The 18,676-nt window shown below is 41.8% G+C and overlaps 1 protein-coding gene and 1 long non-coding RNA gene across 2 annotated transcripts in view; both read left to right on the top strand.

The window, feature by feature from the left end:
• Positions 1-3,502: 3,502 nt before the first annotated feature.
• LOC116652409 lies at positions 3,503-6,556 on the top strand. Its single transcript, XM_032444433.1, has 4 exons — positions 3,503-3,524; positions 5,264-5,849; positions 5,924-6,068; positions 6,401-6,556. The coding sequence occupies exons 1-4, from the start codon at positions 3,503-3,505 to the stop codon at positions 6,428-6,430; spliced, it is 783 nt and encodes a 260-aa protein (XP_032300324.1). The 3' UTR covers positions 6,431-6,556.
• Positions 6,557-12,059: 5,503 nt separating this feature from the next.
• Positions 12,060-18,676, top strand: part of LOC107313504 — a 37,927-nt gene continuing 31,310 nt past the window's right edge. Inside the window, exons 1-2 of the long non-coding RNA XR_001555018.1 lie at positions 12,060-12,307; positions 12,733-12,785. This is a non-coding gene — a long non-coding RNA (uncharacterized LOC107313504). The remainder of the gene's footprint in view (positions 12,308-12,732; positions 12,786-18,676) is intronic.

Raw genomic sequence — 18,676 nt, 5'->3', positions numbered from 1 at the left:
ACCTTGGCGCAACTTGAGGCCATTTCCCCTCATCCTGTCACTTGTCACCAGTGAGAAGGGACTTGTCCCGCTCTCACTGTAAGCACCTTTCAGATACTGAAAGAGAGCAATAAGGTCTCCCCTCAGTCTCCTTTTCCCCAGACTAAACAGCCTCAGCTCCCTCAGCCTCTCCTAACAGGGCTGATTTTCAAAACCCTTCACAAGCCTCGTTGCCCTTCTCTGGACCTGCTCCAGTACCTCCATGTCTTTTTTGTACTGAGGTACCCAAAATTGAACATAGCACTTGAGGTGAGGCCTCACCAATGCCGAGTACAGGGGCAGGATGACTTCCCTAGTCCTCCTCACCACACAATTCCTGACACAAGCCAGGATGCCATTGGCCTTCTTGGTCACCTGGGCACACTGCTGGCTCATATTCAGCTGACTGTCCATCAGCACACCGAGGTCCTTTTCCATCAGGCAGCTTTCCAGCTACACCTCCCCAGGCCTGTAGGTTACCTGGGGTTGTTGTGACCAAAATGAAGGACCCAACACTTGGTCCTATTGAAACTCATGCCGTTTACCTTGGCCCATCGATCCAGTCTATCCAGGTCCCTCTGTAGTGCCCTTCTCCCTTCAGGCAGATCAACACTCCCTCCCAGCTTGGTGTCGTCTGCAAACTTACTGAGGGTGCACTCAGTCCCCTCATCAAGATCATCAATGAAGGTGTTAAACTTCCACCAAAGAAGTGGTCCCAGCACTGAGCCCTGGGGGATGCTGCTCGTGACCAGCTGCCAACTGGATTCAACTCCATTGACCACAACTCTCTGGGCCTGGCCATCCAGCCAGTGCTTCACCCAGCAGAGCATGTGCCCATCCAAACCACGGGCAGCCAGCTTCTCCTTGCGAATGTTATGGGGGACAGAGCAGTGTGAATTATTAGTTTGGTTTGACTACTCAATATGCAAACTGTAAGGTAGGAGTGACAAACTCCCCATGCAGTGAGAATCTCTTCAGTGTGTTTTCTCAAACTATCTGTTCTAGCAATGTGAACATATGTAATACTATTTTCCTTTGCCTTCTCAAACATCTGGAAATCTGCTTTCTAGTCTTGTCTCCAATGGGAGATTTCATAGCTAGTAACTGAGAGGGACTTCAAAGAAACAAGCGACCTTTAAGTTAAGCTATGCTATGTGTGAACTGGGAAGATTCCCATTTAGTTTTTTTTTTTAATAGAACAGTCGCGTCAAAAATCTAGAGAACAGATGTTGATGGGATGTGGAGCTTAACCCACTTGGGGTTCATAAAATCAACTAGACAATGGGTTCCACTGCTCCTCACACCTTCTCCCTTGTGCTGGTGCAGCTTTTCAAAGCAAGCTCTATTATTACTTCTCGGCTAGGAAATCTTCATTCCCATACATTCATTCACCGCTGACTGTTCTGGATGTGAATACAGCATGATTCAGAATGAATTCAGCAGATAAGCTGTTAGGGTATGTTACTTTTAAAGGGAAATCTGAATGCTGAGCAGCTTTTAACAGTAAAATAATGTCAGAGATGTGTTGAGGAATAAGGCACTCATTGCAGAAAGGGGTGCAGAGAAGGGTGAAGAAGCTCTTAGATTGCTTCACAGTGCCAAAAAGGAAATACTCTTCAATCAGCAACTGTTGCTTGTTGGCAAATGCATAACATCTGCAGGGCTTATGGAGGAGCTTACTTGCAAAGTCATTTTCCTGTGATGTAATTAAGCATTTTGTTTGACGTTCATAAGAACATTTTTGATGGTCTAGAATGTCTTAATTCTCTGACATACCAAACTCCTCAAGAGATGACCTGACCTTTACTCAGTCTAGAGTTCTGGAAAATCCTAGTGCAAAAATCTTCTGTACCAACAGAGTGAAACTTTAGTTGTACTAAGATGCAAAAAAGGGCTCACACTCGGGAGTATTGCCTGGCAACTGCTCTTTAAGTTGCACAAGGCTAACTCTACATTCAAAATGGTATTATCAGGAGCCAATTTTAGGGAAAAAAAGGTTGTAAAAAGTTAGGTGAGCACCATTTTCTCTGCCTGTGTGAAACAACAACACCTTGTGTCTTTTGCCTTAGGAATCAGAATATCCTGCAACTAGTCCTTTGTATGGGAACCAATAAAATAATATTTAGTGAAGACTATGAATAGGAGGCAGCTGAAAGTATGCATCTGTAATCCATGTTCTCAAATAAAAAAGTTCTGAAGAAAATAATTTAATATCATACTTGAGGGAGTGAGCGATTATGTACATCATGCTGAGCAATTAGCTGCATTTCACCAGAGGGATCAGCCCAACCTTCTGGCCAGTTTTTTTCCACGTACATGGAGGGAGGTTCCCTTTTCTAATGCAGGCAACAATGTGTTGTACTTGGTCATCAACTATTGGTGAGAGAGAGGAGATGCTGGCTGGTCCTGCATGGTGAAAAGCTATAGCTATGCTCTCCTCGTGCCCTCGTGCCTCCTGTAAGCAGGGTCAAGAAAGCTACTATGAATCAGAAAAGCCCAAGGAGAAGGAGTAACTTGAAAAGAATGTATCAGATGAGGTCAGTGTGCCACACAAAGAGAATAAAAATACATGTTATAACATAAGGAAAATATGCAATTTGCACAGCTCATCCTTCTGCTTTGCACGGACAATAAGGAAATTTTTTAGGATAATGAAAGAAGGCTCCATAGCACTAAGCTCTCCTTGACAAGAGACCTGACCCTCCTTTCAGTGACTGAGTTTTTTTGCAACAGTTAATTAAAGTGCCTTGTGCAAACAAGCAGCAGAAGTGATGATGGTTTTTAGTGGATTTGAGTTTTGGCACTGGATTCTCTGATGCTTAATCATGTACAGAAGCAATCTGAGAAAGTTCATACAATTAAGGTCTTTGTAACTTCTCTCTCCCTCCCTGCCATAGGTTCTCTACTATGTCATGAAAGCTTAGTTTACTAAAGTTCAGATGAGAATGTCTACCACCGCCCATAGACTTTCAGAAAACATCTAGAAAATACTGTGAAAGTAGCCAGCACTCAAAAAGCTCTAGTGGAACAGAGAACAATTGAGGCAGTTTCATCACATGATTGAGTTTATTTACAAAGGAAACAAGGCTGGATGCTGCCAAACAGATGTGGAACTGGATTTTGGTAACGTTCTACTTCCACCTCATCCAAATAAAGGAATCATATTTTCACAGCAAAATAGCTGCACAGATTGAAAATTCCCCCACTGCCCATGGCAGCTACAGACCTGTAGCAAAGGCAGCGAGAAAAGACGTTCAGCCATCCAGGACCTATTGAAATATATTAGCACTGAGGTGATGGAACTAAAGATACTTAGAGAAGAACAGAAATGCAGAAGTGCTGCTGCCACTCTCAAAAGTAGTTGAGAATCGCAGTTGCTGCTTGTGCTGTCCTTCATTAGTCCTTCACAGTCTCCTTTGGCCACCTGGCAGCAACCCAGTAGGCAGAGGATGTCCAGCAGGCATGGTGGGAGCAGTTGATGGCCATGGGTCCTTTCTACTCCCCCAGTGAGCCTTGCAAACCAGTTCACTTCTCTCCTCTGGTGCCAACTTTCTGATACAACCTTTCCTTCACTGACGTGTGAAGACAGTGCATGTACATACGGAACAGGGACAGGAGTCAGTGGCACTGTGCAAATGCAAACCAAAGGGGCTGTTCTTGTTCTGAAACGCCTTGAGAACAGAATCACACTCACCAGCTACAGACGGTGCAATGTCTGTGTGAACTGAGAATGGGAATGCCAGGTGTTGCAAACCAAAGAAACTAGGATAAATCTGTTCATGTCCAGTTCCACATCTGTAGGTAGATTGGCTGCTGAAACAAGAAGATGATTTGTGAAGCTTTCCTCTAAGCAGTTTAAATTGAGTTTACTCAAAAATTCATTTTCATGCACAAGAGCATCTAGCCCTGCTCATGGTTTGGTTTGTCGGTTTTTGATTGTTTGTTTGTTTTTTCCCACAGAAACCATGAATTAATGCAACAAAGCCATCAAAAAAGCTATCCCGGCCAGTATGTAACTTAGGAGAGACAGAACAATCAGGGCTGAAACAGGCAGGATTGTTCTTGCTTTACCCACAGCATACCCCCTCCTGCTGCATTTTTACATAGGATGTGTTTAAAAACAAAATGTAAATAGTGTTCCTCCTTTATGATGGTCTGTCAGCGGTAAATTGTGCTGCCTGAGCTCTGTGAAAGCCCATGCCATGCGTTTCCCTGCAAATGGGACCAATGGAAAGAGGCTCAGCCCTTATGCTCCAGTCTAGGGCTGCCATTAAAGTAAAGGAATGATGAGGACTGTAATTTTGGAGCAGTGAAAGATATCAATGGACGTGGTTTACCCAAGCCTTTAACTGATGAGATTTGAAGTCTAACATTTACGTTAACACAGAGAACAGACACTGGGCATACTTAATGTTTATTTTTGAGAAGCAAAACACTATAATTAATAAAGGAATTTTTATTTTTTTTTTAATTAGGAAACATACTTAGCAATCAACATACAGAAAAAAAATATATATTCCATTTAATTTACAGGCACCTTTTTTACAATTATTCTGTTGTGTGCTGCTGTTCCTACACAGTAAGTACACATAAATAACTACAGGACATGTTCTTGGACATTTGGAAAGACTGTCAGTAGTAGATGTATAGAAATCACGTGGTGGTCCCACCTTGATGGTAGTTAATTACTGGTATTTAGAAGTGGATTGGATTTCTCCTGTTTTCTGCTAGATGGAAATACGAAGAGTGGGAGAACTGCATACATACAGCTCCAAAAGGGAATTTGAACTATGATAAAACATTCATTAGTGCAGTGGCCACTACATATCTACTTCATCTAACTTATGACATTATGCCATACAAAATAACACATAACATGTCTGAGGAGCTCCACCAGTGGATTCTGATGCAGGCAAAGTTTTTCCACTGGAAGAATTCAGGATAATCTCCATAAGTCTTCTGCACTACAACCCAAAGGCAAGGCTTTCAGGGCAGAAAACGAGGACAAAGCTTAAGAGCGGTGCTTCGCAATGTCCAAACTGCAGGCAGTGCTTCCCTGTCGCAGCAGTCAAATCCTCTCACTCAGACCCCTGGGCACGAAGGTGCTCTGTCATGATGCCCCACGAGCTCCAGCCGCGTCTCACCGCGTTCAGCTCCTTTGCGCGGCGCTGCAAGCACAAAGCGGCGCTCAGCGCTGCGGCCCCGGCCGCCACGGTTCTGAAAGCAGGCGGGGCCCCAAGCTAAGTACCTGCTGAGGAATCTGGAGACGAGCAGCTTCACCCACGGCACCGAAGGACTGAGGCACAGCGTGTGACCCTGCTTCGTCGTGGCTCTGCGGGGCAAGCGGGGTCAGGTGGGGTCGGGAGAGAGAGGGTCGAGGACACAGAGAACTCACATGATTTCTGGTACTTCGCAGTGTGGCCCCTCGGGGATGAGCTCCACCTGGACCAAGTGACGCGGCGGGATGCGCTCGGCTACGGCCCGGACGCAGCGGCAGCGCAGCTCTCCGGCCGGCGGCGCACCTGCGGCGGGGAGGGCGGCTCAGCCTGGCTGCGGGGACCCGCTCCGCACCCTCCGCACCCTCCGCCTGTATCCCCGCCTGTATCCCCGCCTGTATCCCCGCCTGTATCCCCGCCTGTGCCCGCGTCCCACCCCTCTTTGCTCTCACCCCAGCAGAGCACGGCGGCGGAGGCGGCTAAGAACAGCGGGAGGAGGAGGTGTGAGCTCATAGTTAGAGCTGCCGGCTGGTCCCTCGGGACTCTGGCTTTGTCGCCTTGCTGTCCCCGTTGCTTTTATTCCCTCGGTGCCGAAGCTGTCTGGGGATTTCCCTGGTGCGGAGTGGGACTGGGATTGGGGCGGGGAAGTTGCTTTGTGTTTTCCATCCGCTTTGGCTATTCTCTGGCAGGTGGAGTCGGGAGACCTCTACCTTCGTTCCACATCCTAGTGCTGCGGGACTCGACGGGGCCACCCGGCCATTCCCTCCCAGCCCGCACAGCAGCGGTTTTGCCTGCGAAGAGATGCTCACCGTTCCTTATCTCAGCTCCTCTTCTGTGAGCTTTCTGTGTCACTGTTGTGTACAGAGCAGTCTTTCTTTGTATTTTTTACATGCATTTTTTCCAGTTAATGCCTTTTACAACACCAACAACAAAGTTTTCTGTTGTCCTTTAAAGAAAATTAGGTGAAATCTAGATTTATGTTTACATATATTTACTTCAGGTATAGTCAAAACACTTTCATTTGTAATTGGCCTTGATGTGAATTATGATTTTGCAGGGTTGGTTGTGGGCTTTTGTTTGTTTGTTTTTTGTTTGTCTGGTTTCTGTTGTTGTTGTTTTGCTTTTGGAGTGAGGACGCAGCCAGTCCTTATTCTCTTTTTTTACAGGTATTCGTTAACATGAGCGGAGTTCAGTAAAGCAAATTGAGGTTTCCCTGAGTTTTGTTCCACACCTCGCAGTATACTTTTGTACCATCTGTTGCTTCCATTTAGAATGTATTTATGACTGTGCAGGAATTAAAGATTTGGAAGTGTGCTCTTGGATTTCCTTCCCCCTGCAGTTTTCTAGTTTTTATTCAATAAATGTTCATTTGCTGTTGGACAGATTTCTGAAACTTTAAGCACTAATGCAAAATCAGGTAGAAACTGATTTCATTGAGATTTGTGGTCATAAATCGTTATTTGAATGAATTAAGATCAAACATGTTATAGTGACTATTTTGGACCGGTTTGACTTGATTTGCAGCAGAAATTCGATATTGTTTCCTTATAAGAAGACTGACAGAAGTGGCACAGAGCACAGAGTTAGCTTCCTGCAACTGATCTACATGGGTTATGTTTAATTCTTTTTATGTCACAAACCAAATAATTGTTGTGTCCCAATGACAGCAATAGGATGGAGCAGGAATTAACTTCAGGTAAAACTGTAGTGGCAGGGGGGCCAACATGAAAAGCAAAATTAAAATCGCAGGGATCAAGGTACAATAATCCTAATAGAAGATGTAATGTCCAAACATAAAAGCCCAGCTCAGAAGTCAGACCAGGTAAGATGTAGCAGGGGAATGGTCCTAGTGAGAGCTAAATGAGGTGACTACCCAGTGGTACACAGAAGGGTTCAGTCCTGAGCTTCATCCTCTTAATGGATCAGGCAGTTCATCCGGCTCCTTGCTTAGTCTTTCACAGGAAACCAGCAGTTCAGAAAGATGGTGATTACCCCTAGCAGTCAGGAAACCCCCACAGCAGGCAGGGCAGGAATACTGGAACTAGTTGATCTTTGAAGACACTTTCAACCTAAGCCATTCTGTGATTCTATGCAGTATCTAATGACTAATTTGCACCTCTTTTCAGTGGTCCTTTAGTGATGTCATCCTTCAGGCTGTTGGCTTATAGCTGAGTCTTAGAAGGAAATTACATGATCAAGCTGCCTTTCTGTCCTCCTCTGTCATTTCCCCACTTCCCCAGTCTCATCCCTCCTGTAAAGTCTGTATCATCTTCCCAACTGCAGGAAGATTTGACTAAGAGCTGTGGGTCTAAGGAATATCAATCAAGTTAATACACGTTTGTGTTGAGTCAGTGGTGGACGGAGGGAGAGCAAGCCAAAGCAGCCCTTCCTTAAGAGAGAATCTGCAGCATCAGCTGTGCTGTTTGACTTGGCAGCTGGCCAGTCTAGATGTTCTAGTTGTTCCTGCCTGCCGCCAGCATGTCACTTGGAGTTAGCAACAGTCCTGCACTGTGTCTTGTCCAGCTGTTCAGGTTAGATTAGCAATTGAAAAGAGTTAGCAAAATGCAGCATGGGTTATACAGACAAGAGGAGAAACTGAGATATTACAAAAGAAGCAGTGTGGACATGAAGAGTACCACCTGTAGTCTTCTAGAGGGCTTAAAGGTTGCATAGGGGTGCAGCAGGTAATGGATTTGCTAGATTGGAAGAAATGATGAATTTAAATCTGGACTCTGGGAGTCATAAGATTTCATCTGTTATTGCTTGTTTGTTTTTAGTTCATCTTACTAGTTCCAGTGCAAATGAATTCTTCCTTGATGTTTATATGAAATTCAGCATAAATCTGATGCATCGTGTTACTGTGGCTTCAGGCAAGGTGCTCATCCAGGCTGTTTTTGCCACCTGATTTATTTAAGTAACAATAGTATCAGTAGATCCCAGTAAATAGTGTTGTATAGAGTTTTTGTTTTGTTTAGTTTTTTAGCCAGTAGAGTGGCAACTGAGGAGCTTGGAGCCTTGCAAAGGCAAAGATTGTGTTCTCAAAAACTGGAGAGCTAAAGGAAACCATAAGAAACACAGCTGTTAAGCATGGACAGTGTTAAATGTATTCATGGCAACCAATGAACAGAGAAGTTAGAAACATACTCTAGGATCCCTTGAGATCATAGGGATGGAACCACAATTTCCTGCATACTGCAATGTCATGAGGCGCTGTGTCTGCCCCAAGGAAGTACCATGTTCTCTGTGGGGCAGCACTAATGGGTGCAGATTTGATTTGCATATGTATATGCATTTAAGTCACCTTCACATACAGGAATCAAGGGCCCTTTTCTACCCTTGTGTGCCTGTACATGTCTATTACTAGTTTTCTTCTAGGCTCACCCTTTGCAGTGGACTGAGGCTTATGCTGTATTACCAGGAAGAAGGATTTGCCCAGCTGTAGAACACTGAGGCAATACACAGTTAGGATGAGGCACAGGTTGGCCAGCGCAGGTCATTGACGCTTTCATCAGAAGGTCTAGCTCTGTTGAGTAAGAATTGTCACAGTTAGGTTACGTGTTTTCCTTGGACAGGACACATGAGTAAGGACAATTTACGTGACAGTGCTGAGTTTTATGCTTGGATGACTGTTCACAAAATCTGAACTATTATGCTCGTTCCACAGTGATTACAGCTGGGGAAATTCCAGAAGTCCCAAGGGGTCTGAAGCATGAGGCTTTTTTGGATGTAGAGCTGTAGTGTGTGAAATTTGGCAGTTGGCTCTTCTAGAGAGTCATGTGCTGAAATGTGCAGTAGTCAGAGGTCATGAACGTGCTGAGATGTGAGTCAGTACAAATGCAAAACATGTCCTGTGCATGTGGAGTGGGTATCTCTAGGAGTATTTCAGAAGTCAAGACCATCTGCATGAGCAATGCTTTGTACGTTAGATTTCCAGCTCACATTTAGCTACCTTCCCTGTGAATGTGGGCTGGCTCTTTTCAGTCCAGGTAACAGCATTGCAGATGAGCTTTCTTTGATTCTGCTTTTCTGCACTCCTCACTACCTTTGTCATACTTCCTTTTGCAAGTGTAGCAAAGACAGGGAACAGAATCATGTCAGCCAGTATTCAGAAAGCTGAATTGTTGCCTGCCTGCTGCCAGGTCTCTTTCATTATAGATCTGTTAGGCTTTGGCTATAGGTGGTGTGAATGTGATGCAGCAAAGTTTATCTCCCCTTAAGCACTGTGTTCAGCTCTAGGACCCCCAGCACAAGGAGGATATGGAGTTGTTAGAGCAGGTCTAGAGGTGGCCACAAGGGGTGCTTGAAATGTTGGAACACCTCTTCAATCAAGGCAGGTTGATGGAGGTGGGGTCGTTCAGTCTGGAGAAGGGGAGGTGCCAGAGAGACTGTATGGTGACTTTCCAGTACCTAAAGGGGCCTGTAGGAAAACTGTGTAAAGACAGGGATACTACAACCAGGGATTGTAGTGATAAGACAAGAGGTAATGGCTTTAAATGAAAAGAGGGCAGCTTTAATTATGCTAGGAGGAAATTCTTGACAATGAGGATGGTGAGGTAGAGGAGAATCTTGCCCAGAGTAGCTGTGGGTGCCCCATCCATGGTGGTGTTCAAGGCCAGGCTGGATGGAGCCTGGAGCAGCCTGACCTTGTGGAAGGTGTCCTTGATGCTCATTGCAGGAGTTGGAATAAGAGGTCCTTTCCAACCAAAACAGTGCTGTGACTATTTGACTCTACAAAAGTTGCTGTCATGAGTGGTGTTTGCCATTTAGGTATGACAGAACTCACCAAAGCATTTGTATTTCTCTTTTTAAAGGGAAAGAGAATTTGATTTTGCTACTTGGGTTGTACAGCTGCAGCTCTGGTTCTACTTTTCAGTAGAGGTTACCAGCCTTTGCTTAGCTGCTTTGATAAGGGCTGCTGTGTGAAGGTACTCTGAAATTAGAGCAAGTTATTAGCATGAGGATCCGAGAAAACTTTCCCACATTAGGCAAGCCCTAAGGAAATGCATACAGAGAATTACTAGCCACCTGAGTTGTTTATATTGTCCAGTCTTTAATTCATTAAGCACGGGAAATGATGCTGTTACTTTGTTTCATATGTTGGCTTCTTTCCTTTTCACATCTTTATTTGGTTTGGTATCTGAAGTGAAAACATGCTGGCTGCAGGCCCTGTTAAGCTAAAAGTCAATTAAACAAGAGACAATGTCTCTTTTATTTCATCAGGTGAAGCTTTTTTTCTAACTGTACAAATAAGAGTTTGGTGGAGATATCCCAGATATAATATTTGGTCAGTATTTTAATATCATCTAGAAACTATATAACATAGGCAGTCTCAGAAAGGGCAGGGATATTGTTGAATGGTCAGATGTTTCCTCCAGTACTTTCATAGGACTGCACATTGTTCTGCTTCATAAGAGAGGTAGAAAAATATTAAGTCACTACTACTACTGCTGCTATCTCCTATCATCTTAATTACTCTTTGTTTTCCTATACTAGTATACTGATACTCCTTAGCACTGGTGAAAATTTCAGTATCCTGCTACAATTTTGTGCCATTAAGGTTTTATACCCGTTTTGAATGTCAGCTGTTTTATGTCCTTGATTCTCCTTGTGTTCTTCCCTTATTTTGAAGAATCACCAGTTCATATTCCTTTGTAAATGATAGCTCAATATGCAAATAGTGCAAGTGTCCCATTATTCAACTGATATCTTGAAAGATTACAACTCAGTTTTGTCAACTACACTGAGGCACAGCTCACACGCTACTGTGCACTTTCTTCTTTAATAGTCTTTGATATGTTATCAATTACAGCTAAAATAATGACCTTTAGCAAATGATGGTCAGTATTTTCTTAGCTCTCTTCCTGGATCTTCAGTTGTTTTCAGTGCTTTGGAGTCCTTGGGTCTTTTGTTTTTTTTCTCAACAGTTAAAAGTTCTACTTTACCTGTGCTCAGTGATGGCAATAAGAGAGTAAACAAATACAGTTGTAAGAGCTGCAAAGGAATGTGTTTATATTACTCAAGCATTACCTTAGCAAATATAAAGGCTTGGCTTTCACATTAATTTCTTCAGTAATCATTTCTCCATTCCACTGTTCCAAGTTGCAGCTTACCTTCTTTAAGCTTACTATAATGGGGTTCCTGTTACTGTCTAGCTTTGACCTTGTCTTGTGTCACTCAGACACGTGCTTCAGAAAATGCCTAAACTGCCTGGACTATGGTGGACTGGATGGTCCTGAAAAATTACACCTGACATTTAAGGACATAGGGGCTTCATTCTGAGACTGGAAGCAATGTGTTCAAGGGAACAATTGCCATCCCTTCAAAAGGGGGAAGAAGCACCTTAGATCATCACTAGTCCCAAAAGGCTTTAGCAGTTCCTTTTGGCCTTACCAACAGCTGGAAATGCATGGTCAAATGACTGAAGGAAAAAAGTGAGGGTATTTTTTTCAGTTTGAAAACTTGCATCAGTATTTACAGTTCAAGCTGAGCAAAATATGCACAGTAAAAGGCATGTTTTGTTTCAGAACACTGCTGCCTAAGATAAAGTTTTTACTTCCCATATTTAAGTAAAATGTAATAAATTGCTATAAATATACTTATTCTGTAAGCCAGATAGCAAAGATTTCCCTCAGTTAAGTGAGAAAAGTGGGCTGTTTAAAAATAAGTAAAGAAAATTCTGATATCTGCAAAAAAATTCTAAGTAAAGCCAATGTGAATATTATTTAAAAAAAAAAAAAAAGTAATAATTTTAAAAAATTAAAAAAGGAACAGAAAGAAGAAAGAAAGAAAAGGAGGGGGAAAAAAAACCCATACCCTGACCCCAAACCTGGCTTAAGACAGTTTTAATCCAATTAAGATGTTGGGTTCAGTGGAGCTGAGTAATTCTTGTGGGTAAGCTTTGGATAATTGTGGTCTTTCTGTTGAAATGATGACGTCAATTGAGGTAAAGCTCATTTGTACATGAAAACGGGAAGAGTTGTTGGAATCATCACACAATCTTTGAAGTCTTCACTTGTCACATGCACACTGTGATAATAACTTATGTTACTTTCATTGGCTGTGTTGCAATTAAGGTAAAAAGAAGTTATATTTTTGTTGCACATTAGAAGATAATGAAGTTGCAGTCTGAGTGATTACTTTCTTAATACACTTCGAGTACTACATACATATTCATTCTTCAGCATGCCTGCAGTCTGTAGTAAAATCAATTACATTGTTCCAACAACAAATGATGCCTGCTACATCCTGAAAGGATGGAAAATAAGATTGATGAATTTGCCTAATTCTCAGTGAATTCTGTAAAATAATATACAAAACAGAAAGTGGGAATGGAATTACTTTCAGCTGTTTAAACGGGAAATTTAGAGAAGGTATGTTTAGAGGAAAAGTATTAATAGTTTATTTATCAGAAGTAAGATTATTACTGAGATTACTTCCCCATTATGTTATCAGTGACTGTTTATTATCGTATATATCACGTGTTTTATTTTTCTTTCAGATTCTGGATCTCCCAGACTTTTCTTGACTTCAAGTAGCCTTACTCCATATAAGGTACAGAAATACGCAAGCAGTGTGTGCTAAAAGTTATGTTAATAAATGTGATCACGCCACTTTTCTCATTCTTGAAATAGGTAGCGAGTACTGATGTCTGGAGTACACAGAGAGGGCAGAAATGTAAGCTATCTGGAGGGAGTCCTTGGAAAATATGCTACTGAAAAAAAAAAGAGACTTCTTCTTTGTTTGAAATTCAGCATTTTTACCTTTGGCTTTCTCCTAAATACCTAAATTTCCCCTAAAACTGAATTGACCAGGATACTGGAAGTTATCTGTTTGTTTATCCCTAGAGTTGAGCAAACTTCTGAATACATTTTGCTGAACTCTTACAGACCTTACTGATCTAACATGACCCATTTGTTACTTATTCTGTTTGTTTTAGTAGCCACTTAAGGCACTTGCATGTTCTTCACATGCTTTCCTTCAAGTAGGAATGGTATTGTAAGAATTTTTCAGCAAGGAAATTCTTTTCTGTAGGATCTGGGCTGCCAGCAGACCATGTGTGTACTAAGTCTGTCTCAGGTTCCTTACTCCATATAGTCCCTTGCTGATTTCAGTGAAATATTTGGGTATGTAAAAAAACAGTGATTTCTGTGATGTTAATGAGGAGTAGGTGAAATTACAGTGTTCAATGTGAATCAACTACAGTATCAATTTTTCTTTCAGTGCAAATTGTGTTCACAGTGTGCATGCTCACGTATATTGCATTTCTTTTGAATGTCTTTGCTGTTAAGAGATGAAATACCAGACAAAGGCTAGAGGAGAGGGAGAAAGAAGTAACAGACTTCAGGACTATAATTCTAAGCCCTAGATAAATGCAGCTAATGCAGTGCCATGCTCTCTGCCTCTCACAGTCGATGCCTGAGGACACCAGGGCTCAGCATGTCTTAAGTTTCTGGAGGATGAATTAACAGAAAGTGAAGAGTTGATAGAATTTTGACAACAGAAATGTAGCAAGTGAGCTTTTATTGGTGTCATTACTGGTTCGCTGCTGTCAGTGCCTGACTCAGTCATTTACGCATGAGCCCAGATTGCTGCATATTTATTTCTTATTGATAATTCAAACTCAAGGCTTTCAGGGTGACAGACTTTTTGACATGTAACTGACTTTGTTTATTTGTGTTGGGTAAGAGCCTTTCATGATAAGATCTGACACCTGCATAGACAACGTAAGAGCAACTGAGCTGTTTTAAAGAAGAGTTAGTGCATAAGGAAAGCAGGGTGTTGGACCAGAACTTAGGGGGAAATGGAGGCTATGCTTCACATCTGCATGGAGAAGGTGAAAAACTCCTGAACTCCTTTTAATGAAATTTGACATAGATTTTAGGCAAGTACTTTTACTTCCAGTTATTGTCTAACATCTTCAGACTTCTCCCAAATTCCACACAGCACAAATAGGAGGAAATTAAATTGACACTCAATTGTTCTGCTTGCAAATATACTGAACAGTTGTTTTGATATGTAGGAGTAAGGAAGTAGAAGTATATAGGTTTTACTTGTATTTCATGCACAGCCATTGTATACTGATTTAATTATGTTGTGGTACTGGATGAAGCCCAAACTCCAGCTGTCCTGAACTGTGATTTATATCCCCACTGAATGATGCTCAGTAAGTGTGTAAAAACAATGGCATATGCTAGTCCCTGCACCTGTGTTTCATTCTGCAGGGGCAGGTGCTTTGTTTTCCCTTGGATTTGTTGATATTTTCTAGCAGCCTATCAAAGTCAAGGCATGCAAATATGAGATGCATTTTATGAGACTAGAATCCATTAACTTGCTGAAATACTCTTGACAATTGTTTAGCCATCTAGATATCCAGGTCAGGAAAGATTATGCCACCAACAGAACCTTTCTGAGAGGTGCCACATTGTTTGGTGAAGCAGTTAGCACGGTAGTGCCAATGGACCAAGCTGTCATCATAATCGTTATTACACTTGGATTTGTGAATAATATTTAGATTTACAAACATTGTACTTTGTAAATTTTTTGGAGGTTGTCCCAGGCTTTTTGATGCAGAAAAGTAATATTTACTCTAAATGCAATTTTTTTTCTCTGCAAGAAGTAGCAAAAATGTTAGTCAAGCCAGTCTGTTATTCTGTGGAGGAAATGTTTGATTTGAGCTTTAGTTGCTGTGTCAATACTATCTCTATCTATGCAGAAGAAATTCAGGAACTTGGGCAATTCAATTAAAGAGCTCTTTTGATTGTTGAAAACGCAGAGTAAACATGGTGCTGACCAGCAAAGTACTTCTCTTTTTCCCTCAGCCACTCATGGTTTTGCAGTAAAAATAGCCCCAGGATAAATCTTGCATAACATGAAGAGAAAGTTATTGAACTTCTCCTCTGGACTTTCATGGTGATTTGACCTTCAAATATCTACTTGTAGTGGAAATGCCCTTCTAATTGATGGTTCTTTTGAGGTAATTTTTTTAAGTGTTTTTTTTTCTTTAGGTCTAGTTTCAGGCTTGAAGCTGTATGTTTATTCCTAACTACTTGCATGTAGTATTACACCAGTGGGGTCAAAGAAAGCAGCAGAACTTTCTCAAGTGGAGTAAGTTCCTTGCACATCCCAGAAGCTCTCAAGGAATTGCCAGCAGTCCTATCTTGCTGCGAAATCCCTTTTCCTCTGTCTTTTAGACCCATTTGTCAATATTTGCAGCTCAAAGCATGGTGAAAAGCCAGATGGAGGCTGTCATAGTATCTGTCACTTGAGGTGACAAATAAGAATTTCAGATTGTCAGACTAGGTAGGATGTGCTGTTAGCTAACATTTCTAATATGCTTGGTCTTGTCATTACTTTCCTTGTGCTGATGGCTGGCTAACTGCACATTATGAGCTGTAATATACACTCAGCGAACAGGCTTCCATAGTTCTTTAGCTGACATCTAAACTAGATTGTGGGAACCATCCTTGCCCCTCAACTTTGCCCCTTTATTTAGGGGTCTCCATTTTTCCTGAGATGGGAGAAAATTTTTCTTTCTTTTTTATCTGCTTCTTATCATGTTTTTCCTTTCTCACCTACTCTTGGTATTGACTTGTTTTGTTAAGCCTCATGGGTGAAAACATTCCTTACAATAGCCTCTTCATTCACAATATCAGCCTTAACACAGAGGCCAGCTGTTGTATTATCATAAATGTCCTTTTTTCTAATCACTTTAATATTCTGACTGTTTAACAAAATTTTACGGCTCCTTATGTTTTGAGGGGAAGATCAGTTTCCTTGTTTCCCCCTTATATTCTGCACTGCTCTGGTCTGGGAACTCTGAAGCTAGCCTTCTCCCTCAGAGCAAATGTGTAGTGTTTGCTGTTCCAAAAATGTTTTCATCTCTAACCACAGATATGTTCTAGTTTTCTTTGGAAGACTTCCAGCCCCTGTTTTAAAACACTGTGGCTTATTTTGAGCCTACTCTGTCTCTTGGATATCACAGTCTCACTTTTTTCCCCACTTTAGTTTTCTTTTGTTCAGCAGCTGCCAAAAGCCATCGTGGCTGTTTTTCTACTACACTAATTTCATCTACACTGGGCTTTTTTGTTTATGAGTTTATAGGGTACTTGCTGGCCTGCTATCTTTACCTGCTTCACCCATGCGCTCTCTTTCCCACACTAATGTCCAGCCAGAAAAGTATTCGTGCAAAGCCTGGTGCTGAGCTGTGCCAGCCTCTCTAGAATAGGGCATGGTGGGGCAGGGTGACCCAAACAGACCTTCCATACAGCTTTAGTAGAATACTGGCAAGTCTCCTGCTAAGTCACAGGAGGACTGTATTGGCCTGAAATAGTTTTGGTGGAGTTCTTTTTGCTGTTTGTTTGTTTGTTTGAGACTTAATGTTTTGGCATTAGTCTGAACTATAAAACCTGAGGCCTGATTCCAAGCCTTTCTGACCATATTTCCTAAGCACTTCTGTATTCTCATATCCTATACTTGAATTACAAAATGTGTGAGGTAGTAATCATTTGATTACCCGTATAATTACACTTTAATTCATGTGTAGCCTGAAGGTACTGGCATCTCCCATGCCAAACATGGGGATGGGACTTTTGAACTCCAATCGGTTTGCCTCTAAGGGAGGATGAGCAGTAGCTTCAAGTCACCGCCCCACCCTGGCTCTTGTCTGTGTGTCTTCTTTGGCAGGCACAAATTTCCCACCAGTGGGGAGTAACAATTAAACCTAAGCAAAAACCTGAAATCTCTCCAGCAGAACATTTGTTTACTGTCACGCTGCATTTTCTCAGGCAGTCTGGAATTACATCAGACTCTGCATTGCATCAAACAAACAGTAACTGCAAAGCTATTGGGATGCAATAGTACTGGCAAAGTATCACCAGCAGAGCTTTCAGTACAAAGGGTGGGGTGGCAGGCTGCTGTGTGGAAGGCTTGTGTGCCATTACAGCTGCAGTGCAACATTCTTAATATTCTCAGGTGCTCTGCAAGGTTGTCTTCTGCAGTTCATTTTCTATTATGCACTGAGTGTGGAAGTACAAAATGTTTTGTCTGCACAGTGTCTCTTGTGTAGTTATCTAATGCTAGTAAGGGGTCTTTCTCAATGCATACTCCCCCTGATCTGCATCTCTAAGATGCTGCCAGCTTTCCATGAACTCTGGCTAGCTAGGAAGAATTCTTTTGTGCTCTTGTTTATGAAGAGCTGAGGTGAGGAAAACCAGGAATGGTAGTGAAACGAATTAAGGACAGGCACAAGCAAGCATAGTTGTCAAATCCACACCATCATGGCAATCACAACAGTGTCACGTTAAATTGAAATCATATGTGTTTTACAGCTTTCCAGAATGAAAGTGACAACTGCAGCTGTGGTAGTATTTTCTAATATACTGGATGAACGTATATTTTAGATGCTTCCATCTCAGCACTTAAAAATTAGATGCAGGTGATATTATGCAGAGGATGGAAGGACGCTATCATGGTATAAACTACCAAAAAAAATTGGTTCATATCTTTTTCAGATGCAAAACACAGCTGATTGCACTCATGAGATCTTACTGACCTCAAATATTTTTCTTATATATTGATAGACTGTTTCCCTATACAATATTTGTTCTCCAGCAGTGCTGCAAATTATATTTGATTTCTCAACTGTTCACCCCATATGATCTCAGAAGAAAAAAAAAAAAAGAAAGAAAAAAAGAAAAAAGAAAAAAAAAAGATCCATTTTAAATTTTTTTGTTTATTTGTTTTAATGTCTTCAAAATTCTTTTCTTCTGGAGTCCTAAACGTACTTCACTACTTATAAAATTGCTTTAACATCTTGTTACCAAGTAGACGGTCAATGTCTGAGAGATTTCTAAGTGTCTGAATCCCAAGTAGTATTTCCATAATATGCCAGATTCTAGGACTTATCCTGAGGTGCACAGTTGTCCCCTTTCACTGACACTGAGTCCATGTGCTCAGGTTTTTGCTTCCCAGGGCCATATACACAAGCTAGTTTTTGGATTATCTCACAGAATTTCCCTCCGTGGTTCACTGCAGAAACTGTAGTTTACTTACAGGGGGCTGAAAATACCATCACCTTTTTTTTTGAGCTAAGTAACAGACGTAAATTCTGGGTTTGGGGCCTAAATTTAGGAAGCGGGAGAAAATCATGGTGAACTCAGATAATGCTTTGATGAGATTGATTCTACTTACTAAGATAGCACAATGTTGTTTTTACCAGGGTGCAAGTGCCGAAACTTTGCTTTCACTATTCTTTCCAGACAGTAATTAGCCCAGAGTGACCATAGTTTTCTAAAAACCATATTTCCAGTGTTTTTCTAGTCTGAATGGCTCTCTTTGGTTATATCCAGCTTTGTCTCTCTAGTTTATGGGAAGGAAATGTTTTCCAGCATGGTGGCTGATTTTAATCCCTGTGTGTCCAGGTTCATTTCCCATGGAGATCAGAA

The sequence above is a fragment of the Coturnix japonica genome, chromosome 4 (genome assembly GCF_001577835.2).
Source record: "Coturnix japonica isolate 7356 chromosome 4, Coturnix japonica 2.1, whole genome shotgun sequence".
In the NCBI taxonomy this organism is placed as follows: Eukaryota; Metazoa; Chordata; class Aves; order Galliformes; family Phasianidae; genus Coturnix; species Coturnix japonica.
Note: the sequence above shows the minus strand (reverse complement) of the source record. Positions and strands in the feature narration are given on the sequence as shown.

Coding starts and splice junctions, on each gene's coding strand:
- LOC116652409 (XM_032444433.1), top strand. CDS start 3,503: ATGGGTCCTTTCTACTCCCCCA. Junction 5,850..5,923: donor GCTGTCTGGGGATTTCCCTG/GTGCGGAGTGGG, acceptor ATTCTCTGGCAG/GTGGAGTCGGGAGACCTCTA. Junction 6,069..6,400: donor CTTATCTCAGCTCCTCTTCT/GTGAGCTTTCTG, acceptor CTTTTTTTACAG/GTATTCGTTAACATGAGCGG.